Source organism: Schistocerca serialis, chromosome 8 (assembly GCF_023864345.2).
Source record: "Schistocerca serialis cubense isolate TAMUIC-IGC-003099 chromosome 8, iqSchSeri2.2, whole genome shotgun sequence".
NCBI lineage: Eukaryota > Metazoa > Arthropoda > Insecta > Orthoptera > Acrididae > Schistocerca > Schistocerca serialis.
In genome coordinates this window covers 259,103,835-259,126,598 of record NC_064645.1, presented here as the reverse complement: position 1 = coordinate 259,126,598, position 22,764 = coordinate 259,103,835, and the positions used below count along the sequence as shown (strand labels likewise).

At 38.4% G+C, this 22,764-nt stretch overlaps 1 protein-coding gene across 1 annotated transcript in view; it reads right to left on the bottom strand.

Annotated features, from left to right (window-relative positions):
• The window catches only part of LOC126416959 (uncharacterized), a 100,875-nt gene that overhangs the window by 11,295 nt on the left and 66,816 nt on the right, over positions 1-22,764 (bottom strand). Inside the window, exon 6 of the mRNA XM_050084840.1 lies at positions 13,378-13,551. Coding sequence (XP_049940797.1) covers positions 13,378-13,551 — 174 coding nt within the window. The remainder of the gene's footprint in view (positions 1-13,377; positions 13,552-22,764) is intronic.

The following is a 22,764-nucleotide window of genomic DNA, read 5'->3' as shown; positions in this document are numbered from 1 at the left end:
CTGACCTGACCTTTAAAATCCATGAAAATCATCATCTGAACTTTCTTCTTCTTTATCTTCTTGTTCTTACTCATTGTCATCATCACTGTCCGCTCCATATATAAAATGGCCTTGACTGCCATCAAGAGAATTACTTATGCTGCACTTTTTGAAAGTTTTAACAATAATGTCTTCTTTCACTCTAGACCATGATTGTCTTACCCACTGACACACCTGCTTGATTGTACATCATTTTGAAACTCCCTTCGGTGTAACTTCATGTTGGGTTTCATCCATCATCCATTTGTTCCATTACTCTCTCTTATATACTTCAAATGGTTTATTTATTGGGACATCAACAGGTTGCAGTTGTGAAGCAAATCCTCCTGGAATAACAGCAAGCTCTGTATTTCCCTGTCACAATTTCTCTTCCACAGAATTTTTCTAATGGCTATTAAACTGATTTAGTATGAGAAGAGAACTTTTCTTCAGTAAACCGCCTTTCCTTCTCTCCCACACTCTATTAACCCACAATTTCATACCAGCCCCGTCCATCCAACCCTTGTCATGTACATGAACAACAACACTTGGAGGTATTTCAGAAGGTTTTGGATTTGTTTTGTGCTTGGGAATGGTCACTGGATTAAGTTTAGTACCATCAGCACAACATGAAAGGACAACAGTGTAGTGCATTATCAAAATATCCACGGGTATGCTGCCGGTCTATAGTGTCCAACGAGCACAATATTTCGGCGATCAAACATGTCGCCATCATCAGGTGAACTGACGGACTGAGCTCCTGTGAACGCGCCGGCACGGAGATCCGTACGCTATGGCTGCTCAGAGGGAACTGGGTTCGGTCGCGGCGGCGGCCGACTTAAATACCCTCCGCCCACGGCGCGCTCCCTCCGCCGTCCGCGCCCAGCGCCACGGTCGCGCGGTGGAACAGATTGCGACGGCGTCTGAGATGACGTCGGTGTGATGGCTCTGTCCGCCGTGGTCGTCACAACTATACGTCTGCTCGATTTACTCTTGATTAACCCGATCGCTGGTTCCCAAGCCTTGCTAAGATTATAGCCACAGTCACGGTTTATGAGGTCGTCATTGGTGCGAATTTCGATGGCCTCTCTAACAACGCTGTCCCAGTATCTCGACGTCTGTACCAGAATCCTCGTGCGGTCATACTCCACGGCGTGATTTTCCGACAAACAATGTTCAGCGACCGCCGACTTGCTCGGATACATCAGTCGAGTGTGCCTCTGGTGTTCACGGCATCGATCCTCGACGGTACGCATCGTCTGACCAATATACGACTTGCCACATTGACACGGAATCTGGTACACGCCGGCCTTCCTCAAACCGAGGTCATCTTTGGCGCTCCCCACCAGTGCACGAGTTTTATTTGGAGGACAAAACACAGTTGTCCTCCAAATAAAACTCGTGCACTGGTGGGGAGCGCCAAAGATGACCTCGGTTTGAGGAAGGCCGGCATGTACCAGATTCCGTGGCAATGTGGCAAGTCGTATTTTGGTCAGACGATGCGTACCGTCGAGGATCGATGCCGTGAACACCAGAGGCACACTCGACTGATGTATCCGAGCAAGTCGGCGGTCGCTGAACATTGTTTGTCGGAAAATCACGCCATGGAGTATGACCGCACGAGGATTCTGGTACAGACGTCGAGATACTGGGACAGCGTTGTTAGAGAGGCCATCGAAATTCGCACCAATGACGACCTCATAAACCGTGACTGTGGCTATAATCTTAGCAAGGCTTGGGAACCAGCGATCGGGTTAATCAAGAGTAAATCGAGCAGACGTATAGTTGTGACGACCACGGCGGACAGAGCCATCACACCGACGTCATCTCAGATGCCGTCGCAATCTGTTCCACCGCGCGACCGTGGCGCTGGGCGCGGACGGCGGAGGGAGCGCGCCGCGGGCGGAGGGTATTTAAGTCGGCCGCCGCCGTGACCGAACCCAGTTCCCTCTGAGCAGCCATAGCGTACGGATCTCCGTGCCGGCACGTTCACAGGAGCTCAGTCCGTCAGTTCACCTGATGATGGCGACATGTTTGATCGCCGAAATATTGTGCCCGTTGGACCCTATAGACCGGCAGCATACCCGTGGATATTTTGATTATCAAATACGCCGGGAGAAACTCAAGAATCACAGTGTAGTGCATTTTTTATGTCCACTTGTTTTTATAGTTATATCTAAAAACAAAGATGTTGTAACTTACCAAATGCAAGCATTAATATGTTGATAGAGACAATAACAAACACAAACACACACACAAATTTCAAGCTTTTGCAACCCACGGTTGCTTCATTAGGAAAGAGGGAAGGAGAGGGAAAGATAAAAGAATGTGGGTTTTAAGGGGGAGGGTAAGGAGTCATTCCAATCCCGGGAGCGGAAAGACTTACCTTAGGGGGAAAAAAAGTACAGGTATACACTCGCACATACACCCATATCCAGTGTCTGTGTATGTGTGGATGGATATGTGTGTGTGTGCGAGTGTACACCCGTCCTTTTTTCCCCCTAAGGTAAGTCTTTCCGCTCCCGAGATTGGAATGACTCCTTACCCTCTCCCTTAAAACCCACATCCTTTTGTCTTTCTCTCTCCTTCCCTCTTTCCTGATGAAGCAACCGTGGGTTGCAAAAGCTTGAAATTTGTGTGTGTGTTTGTGTTTGTTATTCTCTCGGTCAGCATACCAACGCTTGCATTTGGTAAGTTACAACATGTTTGTTTTTAGAGATATTTTTCCCACATGGAATGTTTCCCTCTATTATATTCATGTTTTTATAGTTACAGTTTTAGCACCTCTCACGGCAACAGTTCTGTTACTCAGCACATCAGATGTCAGAGTTGTTTCGTCCATATTCCCTATTTGGCTTAGTTCCACACTAGTTTTCTATTGGTGATGAATAATAAAGTGATGGAAAGATAATATCTTCTCTTCATTTTCTATTGGTATTTTCTGAGATATTTTGGTTTCTGTTTGCATGGTAAGTCCATGACTTTTTATAAACATGAAGCACGAACCAACTCCACCATTAAAGTCTGTAGAGTTCCACTGTAGTGCTAGTTTGTGAGCATGTATTTGAATCTTTTTTCTATTAATTCCAGTGCCATTTTGACAGTGTGCTTCAATCCATTTCAATAAGTCATCTTCTAGTTTTGACTTTTTTGCAGTCAGTCCTCTATTTGCACTGTTAGTATTCCTCATTTTTTCATTTCTTCCTTACTAGGCCACCAATCTGTTGGTGGAGGGCTGAAGTGTCACTCAGCTGCTCTGTTTTTGTGTTCTTTTGCATATGCTATTACTTTCAATTTATAGCCCATATCAAAATATCAAATGAATACCTTTTTTTTTCCATTACGAAACTAGCTACTAACAAAAGCATTGTACTGTTACAGATAACACCAATCACTGTTGATTCAAGTTCACTGCCATGGCAGACTGCAATGACGTATGACGCATCATGAGCTAGACAGTGTTCTTAGATTGTGGCGAAGGAAAGGGGAGGGGGGCAGAGACAAGGTTAGCAAGCTTGTGAATCCCTGCAACTCATGTCACATTGGTGCACTGCTGCTGCCAGTTGAATCCAATGTTGCCGGATAGAGATAGGTTACCTGCAGCATTGAATATATGGCCATTTTTAAGAATGGTGGGAATTTTAAATCAAACACTGGACATTTTTATATTAATTTCGAGTATGAGATGCATGTGAATTTTGGAGGCATTTTTTTTTTAAGAAAAAAACTGCATATTGTAGTCCGTAAAATGCTGTGTTGTATGTTTTAATACATATATTTCAGTTCCACTTTATACTTTGTTTAACAAATGAAGAAGTCGATGGCATTCCCCAAATTGCCATTTTAAAGGCAGCAGGCACAAAATTAAAACAATTACAAATCTGAAAATTGTAAACTTCGGTCTTTTTTTGTTCAGTGGAAATCAATACACAGGTGAGAAATAAGAAGCAAGAACCAAGAAGTGACAACCTATAAGCCAGAACAAAGAAATAAGAATTAAGAAGTGAGACCCAAAAACTGAAAATATAAAAGTGAGAATTAAGAAGTGAGACAGAAAACAGAGAACTTAAAAGCAAGAACTGAGAAACAAGGACTAGAAAGTAAGAACCAAGATCATCCATCACGAAAAACAGTAACTTTATTAGAATCAAGAACTTTGTAGTTCCTGGTTTGCCCATCACTATTTGTTTCATCAAGAGCCAGCAATGAGGCTGCAGTGTAAACATCCATAATCCTACAGGAGTAGGAGGAACCATTTGGGCTAGAGTATTTGATAGAATAGCAAGTAGAATGGAAAAGAGAACTCAAATTTTTTGTCACAGGGTTATTTGGTAAGTGTGATAGCATTACGGAGAAGTTTAGCAAACTCAATTGGCAGACTCTGCAAGAGAGGTGCTCTGCATCATGGTGTAGCTTGCTGTCCAGCTTTCAAGAGGGTGTGTTTCTGGATGAAGTATCAAATATATTGCTTCCCCCCACTTATACCTCCTGAGGAGATCACGAATGTAAAATTAGAGAGATTTGAGCGTGCACGGAGGCTTTCCAGCAGTCGTTCTTCTCGCGAACCATACGCGACTGGGACAGGAAAGGGAGGTAATGACAGTGGCACATAAAGTGCCCTCCGCCACACACTGTTGGGTGGCCTGGGGAGTATAAATGTTGATGTAGATGTAGAAATAATTGCACCATTTAATCTGCCTTTAATTCTCTGTTAGAACATGCCATAAATAAAAGCTTATATAGTATCTTGAAAATTGTGCAGTCAGTTTTTCTCAGAGATATTGATACAGTGGAGCTGCTTTCAAGTTCCTTGTGAAAGAATTGATGAAGAGCTTTGACATGGCTTCCCATTTAGATTTTTCAGAGATCTTTCAAAGTATGGACTAAGACGTGCTTTTTTATGATACCAGTGGCTGCACCATCTTTTGAACATAGTTTCAGCAATCACATAATTTGCTAAATCTGTGTACAACAAATTGCAGAGAAGTAATTTTACAGGTCCAGAGGGAGAGAATGGTAAGGGGGAGGGGGCACAGCTTTGGAAGTTCTGTCAAGGCCGTAGAATTACCTCAGTATGGCTCTGTATTCAGTGGGATCCTATTTAATCTCTTTGCACCAGAGTTCATAACTCCACTATGAACACTAGACAAGGAAGCAAAGTCTGTATTAAAATTTATTTTGTATCTTGTTCTGATAGTGCAAATTGCATTTCAAGTGAAACTGATTTTTATTATCAGTAAAAGACCTCTTTCATGCAAACATATGCTGTCAAAAATAAATCTTAAAAGAGAATACACACTGAACTATATAAAAAATTCCTAGCTTATTAAACAATGACCTTCATGAAGCTCATGAAGTAATATTATTGATGGTCCTGATGGCAAGCTTTTGAGCTAACAATTAGTCTCAAAGGTAGTGGCATTCAACACCCCTACAGTGTCATGAGAATGTGCCTCATGTGAGCTTAACATGCACTCAATCCCGGAAATATGACATCTTTCTCTTCATTAATGTCACCTTTGTGCAGATACATTAAGTCATCTCATAAAGTATTACACGGGGAGAAACAGAATGTGTTGGGTTTTATTGCAACAGTACACTGGAATTGATTCTGTCTAGTATAAGAGGAGACTTAAAAACATAACTTACACATTATTCTGGCAGGCACAGACACAATCATTGAATGCTGCATTAAATTTCAAAGTGACGTACATACATCACAATCTTTTTCATCATAGTCATGAAGTCTTTGTAAGCAATGGTTTATATCAGTCATTCACTACCTCAATAACAATAATCATCCTCTGGTCATGAAGACATTTGAAAACGGCTGTGTGAACATCCTCATCATTGGAAAATCTCTTTTCCCACCCCAGATGTTATTACTAAGTACATCACTCTTATTCTTTTCTTCAACATTATCATAAATTTTGTTCATAATTTTATTCTTTATTTCCAAACATTCAGTTTCAGTATCTGCAAAGGCATTACTAACATGCTCTTTAATTACCCCCACTTTCTCAATATTAACAGTAGCCATTTGCTTTGCATTGTAAATTATTTCATTACTGTCATACAAGGAACATTTTTTTCACTACTTCTGTTACATCATCACAACAAGAACTGAGAACATCAACTTCCATCTTCTTATTACACTGGTTTTCAATTATGTGTTTGCTCAATAGCTTGTCAGTACCAAAACTGTTTAATTTTGATGCTACTTTTTTGACATTTCTTATAAATTATTTTCTAAACATGTTTTCACTGAGTCTACCTTTCTGTCCACATTTTAAGGTTAACATTAATTACACCAGCTTCTTGGTTAGTATGGTCTAGTTTTGAACCCAGACTACTAATGTCATTCTTAAACTCCTTTTTAATGTCACTACCATCCTTACTCATTTCTGCCTTTAAACAACTTATGTAATTGGATAGATTAAAAATCTACTTACTAAGCGACAGCAGGAGACACACATATAAAAAAAGGTTTTACTCATGCAGGCTTTTGAAACCAGTGCCGTGCCTCCATCTTCCAGCAGAAGGATTGAAGGGGAAGGAAGAGGGCTGAGGGAAAACGACTGGATAGGTTTAGGAAAAGGGGTAGAGTTTGGAAAAATCCCCCAGAATCCAGGGTCAGGGTAGACTTACTGGATGGGATCAGAAGGAAGGACTATTTCCTTCTCATCCCAACTGGTAAGTCTCACCTGACTTGGGTTTCTGCTGTTTTATGGCCATAGCTTCACAGTTATGCATTTACAACTCAAGGTTCAGGAAACATACCCAAGGCTTTGGATCAGCCAAATCTCTGCAATATCCTTTCTTCCGGCACTGCTAGTCCCGCAAGTCACCCAAAGTGACTTCCACAGCCTCCCTACCAAAAAATCCTTAATCCAGTCACATATTTTGCTTGATATACCATATGATCCTACTTTTGATAATAAGTGCAAGTGTGGTACTGAGTCAAATGCTTTTCAGAAATCAAGTAATAGTACATCTACCTAACTGCCTTGATCCAAGGCTTTTAATGTGTCATATGAGAAAAGTACAAGTTGTGTTTCACATGATCGGTGTTTTCAGAATCCACGATTGTAGGCTCGAGGAAATATATTCAAAGGTTCTACAACAAATGGGTTTCAAGCATACTGCATGGTATTTTGTGGGTCACTTCTGCTATCCTTCTTGTAGGTGGGTGTGCGGCTTTCTTCCAACTACTGGGCTTGGCTTTTTGTTTGAGGAATATATAAGTATAGTTAAAACAGGAGCTAACTCAGCCACAAATTCAATATAGCATCTGGCAGAGATTCGATTGGGCTCTGGAGATTTGTTCAAGTTTAATGATTCCAGCTGTTTCACAATGCCACTGACAATAATATCTATGACAATAATACTGACAATAATATCTATGACTGACAATAATATCTGGTATCAGAATTAAATTGTGACAAGACTCCTTAGTTTTCCTTTGTAAAGCAACATTTAAAAACAAGAGTCAAGCATTTCAGCTTTTACTTTGTTACCCTCTATTTCAATTCCTGTCTCATCCACAAATGACTGGATGTTTACTTTACTCTCAGTAACAGCCTTTACAGGTTACCAGAATTTCTTTGGGTTTTGTGGAAGATCGTTTGACAACATTCTGCTATGGTAGTCATTGGAGGTTTCACTCATTGCTCTCCTAGGAGTTAAATAGGTTTCATTTAGCATATCTCTTGTCTCTGTTTCTTTAGAAGTTTTTGTACAGTGACCATTAACTATCCAGTTAATGGTCAACTATTCTTTTAAACTTGAACCACAATTCCTCTACATGCTTCTATCCTGTGCTTAAAGTTCCTTTTTCCTCATTGAGATATGAATCTACTGATTTTATTTAGTTTACTGAACATATAAATCTTTCTACTTGCTTTAGTTGTCTTTGTACCTTGGTAGTCATTGTTATATACAACTGCCTCATGGTCACTGATACCAATTTTAATGTGGACATTCTCAAAAAGGTTAGGTCTGTTTGTTGCCATTAGGTCTAATATATTTCCATCATAAGTGGGGTTCCGAACTATCTGTTCCAGGTAGTTTTCATAGCATTTAGTACTGTTTTATTGGATTTCTTGTCATACTCACATCTAACAAAACTGTAATTTCTCCAATTTGTTGTTGAATGACTGAAGTCTCCTCTGATGATTACAGGACAATTGGAAAACTTACATAGTAGTGAACTGGCATTTTCTCTAACATCTTCAGCCATATGAAGAGGTGAGTCTGGTAGTTGATGGAAGGACAGAATTACAATTTTATACCCATCCCTGACACTGAGTTTTTTCCAAAGAATCTTGCATGTAGCATCAATTTGTATCCCTGTGGATTTGAATTCCTTGTCTATTGTGTCAATTACACCACCTTCACTTTGTATCAGCCTACTGTTTTGATATACACTTAAATTTTCCCAAAAAATCTCACTCATATTTACTTCAGATATTTAAACAAGCTTTCTGTACCTATTTCAATGTGAGCTTCACTGCTTTCCAAAAACACTTCAGACTCTGGCAGTTTGTTGTGAATTCTTCAGCTGTTAACTGCTAGGATTTTTTATGCTGTCACCTGGGGGGGGGGGGGGCATTACTTTAAATCTTACTTTAATGCTTTTGGGTCTCCTACAGCAATCATTATTTGGGCTGGACAGAGAGCTGCCTAGTCTAAAAAACCTTTGTGTGCATTCCACACACAGTCAGCTACCTGGGTATCAGCCTGTGATGTGTAGTGCACACCTGACCCATTTACGGGGACCCTACAGTTCTCAACCCCGTGGCACAAGTCTAGGAAGTTGCAGCCTAGCTTGTGACAGAACTGTCAAAGTCTCTGGTTCAGTCCTTCCACTTGACTCAGAACCAGGGGGCCATGATCAGTTTTGGGGTCAATGAAGCAAATTGTGAGTCTTGTTGAAACTCCACATGCAAGGCCACTCATCTCGATCTGCTTGCAGTCACTAGAATGATCCAACTATTGCGTTAAATAATGATATTGATTTGTTGCAATGGACTGTTGTTTAACAGAGTCATTTTTTGCTTATGAAAGAAAGCAAGGATATTCCTGATTAATGATTGTATGATGATGTGGTAATGAAGCAATGGTAATGATGTAATGAATCAATGAGTATTGTATGTGAAGCAATAAAATGTAATGGAATATTTGAAGTAATAATGGGAAATATGTGAGGTATTGTGTGAAGTAGCAAGAGTTAGGGACCTTGTCTTTAAAGCAGTTTAATTTGCAAATGCACTTCTTCAGTTAAAGAAAGTATTTAATGAAGATACAGGCATAAGTGAACAATACATCTGGCTGTGCGAAGATAAAGATGGTTTTGATATGGTAAAACATCTGTGTGAACTAAAGCTATATGTGAGCAGCACTGGCAGTTTATAGCACTTTAAAGAAGAAATTGAATGAAATATTAAAGTTCTGACCAATTGCTAACCATTTACTTCTGCATATTTTATTTTTCATTATTCTAAAAATTTGCTGTTTATGTCTTTGGTGTTAATGATTTCAAGTAGCAATGCACTAAGAAAAGTATGCTGCTAATTAACCACAGTCAATAAACAAACTGAATATGTGGCATTCTGACAGGATTAAAGCCTAGTAAAATTGTCATTTCAGAGACTTTCAGTAAAGTTTGGTAAATCCAGTAATTCTGATTTTTGTGTGTAATGACGTTGTGTATGGTATAAATGAGATAAGGCATGGTACAGTAGACTTACATTTTATTGAGTGAATATATACACAAATAAAAGACACACAAATGCTCACCATGGACACTAAGAATGACCTAGAGCCTCTGATCAAGTCACAGATATTACACTCACAACATGTCAGTGATGTTTATCGCAGTGGTTGTCCTCACAAAGTATAGGTTTGACGAACACCTTCCAGGCCCTTTAGACTGATTTATGCATGATAATTTAAAAAATTCAGCAAATATTTGGAATCTATATTTCATACATAGAAAGATTGGAGCCATTATGTTCCAGGTGTAGAAGTAAGTATTATTGCTTTACTTAGAGTGTGTTTCATGTATTTTTCCATATGTCTGAATACCTAGAGCTAGTGAACCAAGGTGTCTGGGATATGGATCCACAGTCTGGACCTTTGAAAGGAGTAGGCAGGTCACAACAAAGTGTGTGTTACGTGTTTTAAACAAAACTGTGAGTTACATAATCAAATTTTCAGAATACGTGTAAGACAAAAAAAGAAAACTATTGCGAAAAGAACCATTTTTATTAATCTTTTTCAAGTGTGAATGTGTGCAGTTGCCTATAAAACTCTACAGCATGTCCTTAATTTTTATATAATGATGATGACCACATGACGTTATTATAGGTGCTATGTCTGTAATGTTTTGGATGTCAGATGATTTAAGTTGTAATTATTTTTATGATTATGGAGAAATGTTTAATAATCACTCATATACCACTGAATTATCAAGTCAGCTACTTCGTAATATCTGTCTGTACAACTCCTTTTTCTGGTGGGTAGAGGGAGGAGGGGGAGGGTGTTATGAATTTCCCAATTACTCTCATTGCACCTCTAATTATAATTAATTTTTTAATTTTACTATTTTTTGATTTTTGAACATATTTGAGTAACATTCATGTGACAGGTGCCTAAATATTGCAAAATCTTAAACTCATCATTAAAGGCATTATTTTTAATGTACTGATTCTAATCGTACATGTAGGTTTGCTGAAAATTCCATTAATCAAAAGTTATGACTAAGTGAACTTTTTACTACAGTTCCATTCAACTTCAAAATTTTCATGTTAGCTGGTATCTATTTGTGGACTTGGTGGCAAAACTCATTAGAAATACTGGCATTCCAACTTTTCAGAAACATATTTCTGTAAAACTAACTGAAGTTCAGGAGTAGCTGCATTTTCCATTACAGATTTTGCGTCTGTGCATTTTAGATTCTGACCTTTATCACCATGTTTTTGCTGAGCTAATTTTTATACAACAGATGGCATACTTTACCGTTTGACTAAGTCATCAGTTAATATTTTTGCATAATTTACCATAATTCTCCATATGGACCTTGTATTCATAAACAGGATATTACCAACGTAGATGTATAAAATGGTTTTATAAACTTTTCTAATTTCCTAGACCACGACATATTTCACAAACAAAATCACTGCTGATAGTCCATTCTGAGTGGCAAGATCTAACTTAGCCATTTTTGAAATGATTACCTAATTTTCGAGATCATAATATGTTCTGTCCAGTCTTTAAACACGATGGGCATTCAATAACCACTGCAACACATTTTTTCTCAACCAGTTTCAGTTGAAAAAATTAAGAAATTTTTGTGGGACATCGTGGAATATTCCCACTTCAGCCCCTGTAGTTTCATGAAGTTCTGACAGGTGGTGGTGCTATATGTAGCCTTCAAAATCGCATCTATAAGGAGGTCATTCCTAGCAAAGAGCAGTCATTGAGTTTCGTTTGGTGGAAAACCGTATCTACACAGATATTCATAAGCACTTGCAGAATGTCTATGGAGACCTGGCAGTGAACAAAAGCATGGTGAGACGTAGTGCGAAACGCCAACAAGGTTGCTCAAAACTGTCCAGTCTCCCACATGTCAGCTGGCCGCACACAGCTGTGAAATCGAAGAAATGTCTTCAGCGTGTCCATTGCTACACAAATGCAAATGACCTTCTCCATGCCGCAATAAGGCCTCACACAAGTCTTCGCACCCACGAGGAGCTCACAAAACTTCCTCATCCACCCTACAGCTCAGATTTGCACCTTTCAACTTTCATTTGTTTGGCCCAATGAAGGATGCACACTGAAGGAAGTAATACATGGATGATGGGGAAGTTATTGCTGACATTGGCTCTGATGTCAACAAGCAGAGTGGTACCATGCGGGCATACAGGGCTTTCTGGTAAGACAGAATAAGGCTGTTGAATTTCATGGAGATTATGTTGAAAAATAGGGTTTTGTAGCCAAAAGAGTGGGGGAATGATATTGTGTAGTAGGATCCTGAATAAAACCAACCAGCTTTCATAAAAAAAACCTGTTGTTTTACTTACTGAGCACCTCTCATAGTTAAACACCAACTAAAATTGTGTCTGGCCTCAGACATAGCATCAGTAATATCTAAGTGCAACTAGTCTGTAAAGAGTCTGCAGCTGGGAAGTAAACTCATAACATCTGTGCGTAAATTTATTGCAGCTGTTGGAATATATGTAAGAGTCATGTATTGAAGTTGTAAATATCAAAAAAAAAAAAAAAAAAAAAAAAAAAAATGGTTCAAATGGCTCTGAGCACTATGAGACTTAACATCTATGGTCATCAGTCCCCTAGAACTTAGAACTACTTAAACCTAACTAACCTAAGGACAGCACACAACACCCAGCCATCACGAGGCAGAGAATGTAAATATCATGTCACCTCATATATTATATCTTTGGAAAGCTCTCAGTTAAATTTCAATTAATGCCTAAACATTGATAGGGAAATGCTTCAAAGTTATTATCCGTTTATGATGTTTAGATGTTTCCATGTCTAAAAATAATCTCTGTGTTTTACTACCTGCCATCATGCAACTTAAGATGTCCATTAACAAGTAAAAGTATACTGTGATTGTATTTGCCACTGAGGTATTGTGTTATGGATAGTGTAGATATCTGCTTCACAAAAACATTTTATGTGAAAATGAATATGGTCACAATAGTGTTTTTGGTGGTAATAAATGTGGGAAAATAAGCCATATCATTTGGAAACCTGTATAGTGTATTTCATTTGCACAATTCCTAGAAATAAATTTACAGCTGTTTCACCAGACTCTGGCGGATTAATGGACAATGCAGATAGGCACTGTCACAACCATTAGCCCATTTAACAAGTAAAAATACAAAAATCATCTTTACCCATTACTGAAAAAGTGTTAAACCACTCAATAACAATACCTACTCACAAACAAAAGGATATTAAATCTATTTTAAAAACTGATCAGAACTAGTAATAAGATCATGCTTACCAGCAATCACGTTACAAAGCAAAATGTTGTCAGTACTTTATAGAAATTTACCAAACTTGTTGTCGGTTCACCCTTACTGGCAAAATGAACTTATTTCAAGAATATCTAACATAGAGCAGATTACTCACAATCGGCCGTGTGGTCTGAGGTGCCACGTACCGGACTGCACGGCTCCTCCTGCCAGAGGTTCGAGTCCTCCCTCGGGCATGGGTGTGTGTGTGTTGTTCTTAGCATATATTAGTTTAAGTAGTGTGTAAGTCTAGGGATCGATGACCTCAGCAATTTGTTACCTAGGAATTCACACACATTTGAACATATGAACTCACAATCGCATCGGACACTGCAGGCAAGCCGGCAGAGAAGTCGCAGGTACCGCCTCGGTGCCTGCCTCAGGCAACCATTGAACTCGAGGCAGGCCAGTCGAGGGAAAGAAGCCATGGCCTCCGCCAGCACACCACCCATTGCTTCTCGGTTCCGGAAGAGGTGCAGTGTCAGGCCCTCTGCACACAAAAACACATCATCTGGGATCACATCTGCTTTTCCATTACAACTTTGTAATACGTCAGTGTAAGAGTATGCTTTTCCATTACAGCTTTGTAATATGTCAATGTAAGAGTATGATATCAAGTAGCATTCAGCAGATGTAAAAGGTTAACTGGTGGCAGAGAAGTTATAAGAAGCGACTGAAGTCAATTTTGTAATGTACAACAGAGTAGCAGATGATAAAGCAACTACTGTTCATGCAGCAGCTTCTTTGAAGTGCACTTGAATGTTTTGCTCACAGTGCCATATCCGTACTCTTTAATATGAAAGGTGGGCAGGTAACATTGTGACATGAGACACAGTGGTATAGTGTTCCAGCACCTCTGGCAACTTCAGGCGGGATGATTCTCATAGCCCAGTCAGAGATGAACACCGATCTTAAAATGGATATCAGTACCATGCAGACAATCATTTCAGCCAGGACCGTGTGGTACTCACCACCATCTCTGAATGATAGGTGACACACCAAATCGCATGGGCAGATAATATGATCCTGAGCTGCTTGAACCCTACTACCAACTCAGCTGCCTCACTGTGTGATTTCATTTCAAATCATACAGGTCAAGTCAACTTGTGGTCATGAATTTCTCTGGAAAAATATATATTAGACCTCTATAACATAAGTTTAAAAAATAAAGTATTTTCATTTTATCTTAATTTTTGTAAATTGTACGGCCCATTGAAAAATGCATATTTTGTAAATAACTCTTAAAGCAGCGGAGAACAAAAAATATAACTAATAAACTAAAAGTACTGGAGACATGGCAGATGTTTTGCATTAAAGCTCCTTGTTACTGTGTTGAAATTTAGTTATGGGCTTCCTTTGACTTCCAAATTTGAGACAAAAATACGAGATTTAAGTCAATTGTTCCACTTTTTTTTCTAATTTGGAAAGTCACACAATGCTATCTTTTCTGTCATGTTGGCAGATACTATGATGTAATTATAAACAGTATCTTCTCTGCTCCAGCTATCTGTATCATGTAAATATTTATTACTAAAAATGTAAAAAAATTACTTTTTTATGAGTTTTTACAAGTTATTTACTCAAAAAACCCCATCTGACAACTTTTAGGAATCACACAAAATATAGTTTGGTTAGTATGTTAGTAGTAGTGCAAACACAGTGAGCAATATTTTTCTGTGTAAAGTGTTAAAATTTTCCAACACTTCACATATTTCACATCACTGAATTTCTAGAGTAAAATATGCATATTGGAAACACTGTTTCCAGTGCTCTTCTGTTTTTAACAAACGAATGAGAACTTGTACAGAAACCATTCTGCTTCGATTTTTGTGTTTGGTTTGAAATTTTTGTCAGATTCAATGTCAGTGGGGAAATTCAGTAGTGAAAGAGTGAGGTTTGTGGACTATGAAAAAAGACACAAGATGGTGGTGTTCAAGAAAACTGAAAAACAGTTCATAGTTGTTGGAAATCTGTCAAGGGTACTGCATAAATATCTTGGTCCTCAAGTATCGGTATTAGCATCACATCCATTGTGTGGGAATTGCTGCAAGAAGAAATTTAGTGACAACCTACCTGAATGATTACCATCACCTAAATGCGAAACTGCAGAAGCCAGTGCAGATATTTATATTCCTGAGTGTGCTGTAGCTCCTAATATGTCCTCCTTTAAATGTCCAGGAAAGGTAAGAAGCACAAGAAGAAAAAAGTATGTAAAAATAAAAGTGGAACAAATTGAAACAAGTTTTACACAAGCAACATCTTCATAACTTTGTGAAGTGTATAATGTAGATGCACTTGATGCAGGACCTGAAGATAGTGATATGGGCACAAAATGTGATGTATGGTTTCAACACCTAAGCACTGCTATCTCAGCAGCCACCTATACTGACACAGTTACTGACACTGAAATGAGGTAGCTACTCTAAGCAGCAGATACAGACATACATACCCACTTCTTCATATTATTTGATATCAAAAGCTCGTAAAACAAAGAGTGAGAAAGGTATTTGGACTTGCCCATGTTCTTACTGTGGAAATCTGTTGCAAGATGATATGCTTAATCTTGCTCTGGAATATTACCTAAGTGATGACAAAAGATTGCAGCAGCAAAATCCTAACCAGGCTGGTGTTATCTCTGCTAGAGAAAATAGTAAAAAAGGTAAACAGATATAGGACAAGATCAATAAGAGAAGCATATCTCCTAATGAAAAAGGAGAACTCAAATTTAAAAATTGGTCTCATAAAATTCTACTCCTTATGATCAAAATGGGTAAAATTCCAGCCAGTGAAAGAAATAAGCACATGTATTTACTGCACTAATTTGAAACTTGTTTGTTTCACCATAAGCAGTATCACAGGAAAGAAGTAAACAGAGATAGACCCGATGCTTTTGTGTATATGTCAAGAGCTGCAAGATAAATTTTGGTTGCAGAAGTGTGCAATGTGTCCTGGTGCTAAAGTGATGACTGTTGAAGCAATAAACCTTCAGTATACTGACAGTGACATAACCTATGCATTGTGGGAGGGAGAAGAGTTGGTGAGAAGTTTGTTACAGAGGTTAGGCATTTGGACATGAAAGGAATAGCTCACCATCATATCTCGAGGATTCAGAGATAGGCCTTAGCAGAAGTAAAATCAGCCACATCGCAGAAGACTGAGGCATTAGTTCTTCGTTTTCCGACTTTGCTGAGAACTGTCTGTTGCTTTGCAGAATGAAATTCGAAGTTATCACTGGCACATATCACAGGATCAATATTCACAGGTGTTGCTCACTTCCTTGGAACATCACACTGTTTTGCTATTGTCAGTGATGATCTCATTCATGACAGTGCACATGCATGCTACACTGTCAGCATCATAATTGATGACATAGCATCTAGAGGCCATGCATTTCCTAAACATGTGTATGTGACAGACGAGCATCTGATTTCGAAAACCGCTCTCAGCTTTATGAGCTTGGTCAACCCTGTAGTACGGGAATCAAAACAAAAATGGATATTTTCAGAAACTGGTGGTAATTTCCAAGAATGATTGCCTATCAAAGTCCTGGGTTGCATATCAAATGTGCGATCATAAATCGATCATGCGACTCTGGTGGCGGGCGTTATGACTATGTTTAGGGTGGTCACTATGGCAACAACAAAAGAAGAGCATTACAAAAATACTTGTAATTACAAAGGAAACGACTTACCTTACTCGTCGCTGGTGTTGTCATCATGTGAAAGTCCATGGGATGTGTATGCTACAGGGACAATTTCCTTTTTGCCGTAGCCTGAGTAATTCTGCCAATATCATGCAAGAATATGGGTGGAGTGTCACATGCGTTAACTTTTCCCTGAAAATGCGAGTTGTGGAAACAGAGGTACTGAAACAAGTGTAGTTCATCTCTTTGTCCTGGACACCTTCTCTTTTAATGGGAGACTTCACAGATTTCCACAGCCACTCAAGTGTTCTGTGTGTGCACACTGGGGTCATCCGAAGACATGAACCGTACAGAGTGGTTGACGAACTCGTGGTAGAATCCTTCTGCTCTGAGTGTCTTATAGGACTTAAACCCATCTGTAATGACTTTACTACAAGGCAGTATGAAGTGCTTTATCAGATGCACTAAAGTGACCTCGTCTCTGGACAATACTCTGACAATGAAACACTTCCGGGAATCTTGTTCTCTTCCACCGAATACCCAAATATGATCGATTTCACTCTTTGAAGGTCATCCTCTCTGGTTCTTCCTTCTTGCTATGTGAGAATCATCCACTTCAACAACTTTACTTGGTCCACCGATTGGTGCACTGTCATTCGTCACTACCACATAACACACTTCTCTGCAAAACCTGAAATAGTCGCACACGGTATTAGCAGATAAGTCAGTTTCCAATGCTGTTGCTTGCAAGGTGTAGTCTCAAATCCAGCAAGATAGAAGAATTATGCTGGTCTGGATGGATAATTTGGAAGAGTCAAACCATGTATTCTTCCTGATACTAATTCGTTTTCAGCACTGTCCGCAATGAAATAGTAACAGTATTTCAGCACTGAAACTCTTCTTAAGAAGTTTTACGCACTTTGAACCACCACAGTCTACACAGTCCCTACTTTCCTCATCTGGGAGTACTCTATACTTGTGACAAAAAGTCGAACAATTTTCTACGCTGGATAAGCATGGAATTAGGTTTGTCCATGTGAAAGAATCCGCTGAAGAAATGTCAAGAACACCAGACATCCCACTCACTACCGGCATAAATCGTCTGGGTTTCTAAAGCAACTCACAAATAATATGTTGTGGAATGTAATTTAGAGCAACTAAGGGAACGATGGAAAACAGATAAAAATGATGATCACAAATAATTGATCATAATGCCCACTACCAGATGATCAATTTACGATCACACGTTTGCAACCTGTGACATTGATAGGCAATCATTCTTGGAAATTGCCCAACTGGTCACGGAAAAAGTGCCTTTTATTGGGTAGGCGGTCTCTGTAAACACTTCGCAACAAGATTTAATCTCCAGCATGAAGCTGTTGACACTATGCTACTGGGTTTGTACATACCATATCAACATTAGTAACAATAATATATCTAAAAACAAAGATGATGAGACTTACCAAACAAAAGCGCTGGCAGGTCGACAGACACACAAACAAACACAAACATACACACAAAATTCGAGCGTTCGCAACAAACAGTTGCTTCATCAGGAAAGAGGGAAGGAGAGGGAAAGACGAAAAGATGTGGGTTTTAAGGGAGAGGGTAAGGAGTCATTCCAATCCCGGGAGCGGAAAGACTTACCTTAGGGGGAAAAAAGGACAGGTATACACTCGCGCACACACACACACACATATCCATCCGCACATACACAGACACAAGCAGAATCATGAAACTTTTAATTCTAAATGAAGGTAATTCCATTTAAAAAAGAGAGAAGAGTCATCTGCTATGAAGCCTGTGGTAGAAATTTAATCAAGTCACTACTCAGTTGCATCCCAAAGTGGCACACAAATTGCAAGAATGGTTCACCATGAAATGCAGCCTGTTACTGTGTATGAAATGCAGAGACCACAGAACACATTAAAAGACTTTGTAGTGAACCATTTCATTTCTTATGAGTATGACAATCAGTGGTGGGTGAGACAGATAAAAAGTGTCTCTCATGAGCTACAAGATATAACTGTCTTCTTTTGACACCTCATGGTCCTGCTAATGCTTTCAAATGGCCATCATCAGAAGATCAGTGTGCAGTTCTGATTTCCCAAGTACTGCTCTTGTTGGATCATCCTTGTCTGTGTGCAAATTCAGCTCAGCTATACAAGTTCAATGAGAAACAGATGAAAAAACAAAATGAACTCTTTTCAACAGTCCAGTATTGAGTGTTACATTGTAGGCAATTTTAATTCATGGGAAGTCATGAAGAAGTAAAATCTTGACAGTACACAATAATAATTAGTGAATAATACCATAAAAAGAAAAATGGGTATCAATATTCTATTTTTGTTATAATATGCTTTTGAATAAAATTATGAATTGTTTTCCCACTCACTTATAATGTTGTAAAGTAATTATTTTGATTCAGAAATACCAGTTTTGCATGACATTTACTTAAAATCAGTGATCAATTTAAATATTTAAGAGCCCAGACTTTTTTAATGTTGAGAGTGGAGCTAGGTCTACATAAAAAATTTCTCACATTTTGTACAGACAATTATTGCCCACTCTGATTGAACATTCCCTAAGTACAGTGACCAACTAACATACCATGAAATTTTTAGAACGTTTAGGATGGGGGTTTTAGAGAAAATAATTTATAAATAACCAAGAAATTTCAGATTCTTTCATCTTTATGTACAAATATTGTGACAGTTTAAGAATTTCATGCATTAATGTCATAGCTGACAGTTAGCAGTCCTTCCACTTTATCGCTTATCAAGACAGTTGATATCCTGTGACTATTCATATTTTCAAAACATAATTTTGAAATATGTAAAGTTACACATTTTCATAGTTTATTTAAAAAAGAAAAAGAAAGAAAGAAAGAGAGAAAGCTCAGAAGTGTATATGCATTAAATCATGTTTCATAGTATTGCGAACAAAACATTTACTGAAAAGAAATTCAGATCACCATCACTTACTTTTGGTTCCTTTACTACAGTTTTCCATTTTTCACAAACACTCTCATTTAGAGAGGTCTGTAGCGTTTTAACAAATAATCATAAAATCAAAATATTGTAGTTTTATAGATGTGTCATGTGGAACTTCAACACATATCAGAATACTTTGAAATAGTGATGTGACACATTAACTCCTGATCAGTATGATTTGACATGAAATCACCAACTGGAATTTGAAGTCTCTACCAGAAATCCCTTGGACTCTTCTAAATATTGTAACTGCACAAATCTCTGTCAGACCATAGACTCTCATTGTATGCCTCATGACAACTTGGCCAATCCACGGATCTGATTGTGAAATTGTGCAGTGACTGTATTTGTTGTACTGTGTAAATGAAGGAGTGTCTAGCAATAACTTCACATGGCAACTGAAATGTAATTGCCACACTAGGATTTAATGCTATATCTGATCCACAATTTTAATAGGTATTTAAATCCCTGCATATTTCATGACCTGAAACTTGTCTTTTTGGGAGTATGGCATATGCTTATGTCACATATGTTGTACACATATTTTGTCCGATTCTGTGCTGTTTTACACCATATAACTGCAGGAAGGGTGTTAAATTTATCTACAGTGTTCAGCCATGTGGCACAGTCTTACGTTCTGAAACATGTTGTCAAAGTTATTGGCTTTCTACAGAGCTTATTCTCACAACCTGACTGACACAGTGAACAGCACAAATAAAGACAAATTGCACTTTATACTTTCAAAGTATTCCAAGGTGGAAAAAATTTCTTAAGTGTAACCCATATACACGCAAAAGTAGGCACAAAGAGGCATATTTAGGCCCAGGCAACTGCCAATGGTGGTGGGAATGCAAATCTAACAGTGAAATGTATATAAATAACATGGGCGACAATCAGCTCAAATTTCATGAATGTTTTGGTAAGGCAGTGGAAAAAGGACAGGTTTTGTTTTAATAATGACATAACAGTATGGCAATGTGTCCAGTATTCGCTTTATTCAGTGTCATGTCTTATCATGTGGTATGCACTAGAAAGGCAAATCTCTTTGCTTGCAGTTAAGCTTTTTGATGGGAGATGCACTAAAACTATCAGAGCAGTAACCAGTGTCAACACTCAACAATGCCCATTCAAATTCCAATAAAACAGTGCCAGTCATTCTACCAGCCAGCCAATTGGCTGGCAGTTCTCTTTAATTTGAAACTCTGAACAGTGCAATGATTTAGTGTTTAGTTTGTGATTTATAATTCATTATTAATTAACATGAGTGTCAATCAGAACAGAGTATGTGTTTCCCAATACTGGGAACTTGCGAAAGATAAGGCTTTAAAGAAGGAGGAAATTGAGATAAAGAGTGCAAAAATCAATCTGCTATTTAAAAATAAAACACGGCCAATTAGTTTCAGGCTAATCTCAAGTCTAGAGATGCCAGAGTGTACAAAATGTGGAAGTTGTGAACAGTATCGAAAATGGGCAGTGTGTGGTTTACCAGAGTCAGTCATTTCCCATATTTGAAACAATAATGACAATATGGAAACAATCATTTCAGTTGACCCAAATGATGTATATAAAGTGAGCCATGATAATGAATCAGTTTCTGACGATCCTGCAAAATGGATTACAAATGAATTACTTTGTGATCATTTTGCTAAATCAGGACATGTGGCATGCAATATGGATTGTGATTTCAGTAATTCATACAGGCAATATACAGCATTTCCAAGCTACTTAAATAAAGGTTTGTTTTTGAGTACCATGTGTTAAGAAACAACAAAGATTATTTTTATTTTACTCTCAAAGCAAGGATAGTGTATTTTATGTACCATGTTTGTTGTTTAATGGAACATCTTACTTTCCAACACCTAATGAGGAATTTAATGACTGGAAAAATGGTCAGTTCTGATTAACTGTCCATTTAAATTCAGCCGATCATAGAAAATATGTGTTAACTTTAAAAGCTAGACAAAAAAATCATGGGGAGAATAGGTAAGAAACTAACATCTCAGCTTGAGATGGAAGTAAAGTACATGAGGTACATGTTAAAATGAGTCGTTGCTGTGGTCAAAAACTTTGTCATACAAGGCATGGCATTCAGAAGTCACAACTATGGGGTTTGGGTCAACATACTGCTGAAATTTTGAGATGGCACTACAGCTAATAGTAGAAAATGACCATTTCTAGCTAAAATATAGAACCTTACAAAGAAAATGGAAGTACATCATAGCTTTCATTTCAAACATGTGAAGAGTTTATATTAGTTATGGCATTAAATGAAACAACAAGTTTACAGTTACCAGTCACCATTTTGTTTATTTCCATGACGCGTTTCAAAGGTTTAAACCTCCATCATCAGGTGGATTAACATTAGTTAGTCTGACATTTGTGTGTGTTGTGTTACGATTTTTTGGAGGAACTTGTGGCACTGTCTAGTGGAGAAACAAGACACTATTTCAGAACATGGTTTTGGGTTTCTTCTGACTAAAAATTAATTCCTGAGTCAATGCCGTGCAATTAAAAAGCTCGGTGTGGATTTTTATGTCATGTGGGGCTTTACCCCCACGTACCCGATATCTGAAAATATGTATGTATGCATGTATGTATGTTCAACATCTCCTCCTTAAATGCTGTATCAATTTCAACCAAACTTGGCATACATATCACCTGTTATTTGGAAAAAAGCACTGCGGGGTAAGAACCACCTAACTTTCAAAGGGGTGGGGGTGAGGTTGACAAAGAAGTGTAACACACCATGAGAAAAGACCCAGACTATATTCGTCTAGTATTTGGGAATGTGAGCACTTAGCAACTTGCAACAAACTTTACACATAATTTCAAATGTTAATGAAACTTTTTCCTGACACTTCTCACAAATGATGATAAGAAAAGTTTATTGCTTACATCTACATCTACATCCATACTCCGCAAGCCACCCGACAGAGTGTGGCAGAGGGTACCCCGAGTACCTCTATCGGTTCTCCCTTCTATTCCAGTCTCATATTGTTCACGGAAAGAAGGATTGTTGGTATGCTTCTGTGTGGGCTCTAATCTCTCTGATTTTATCCTCATGGTC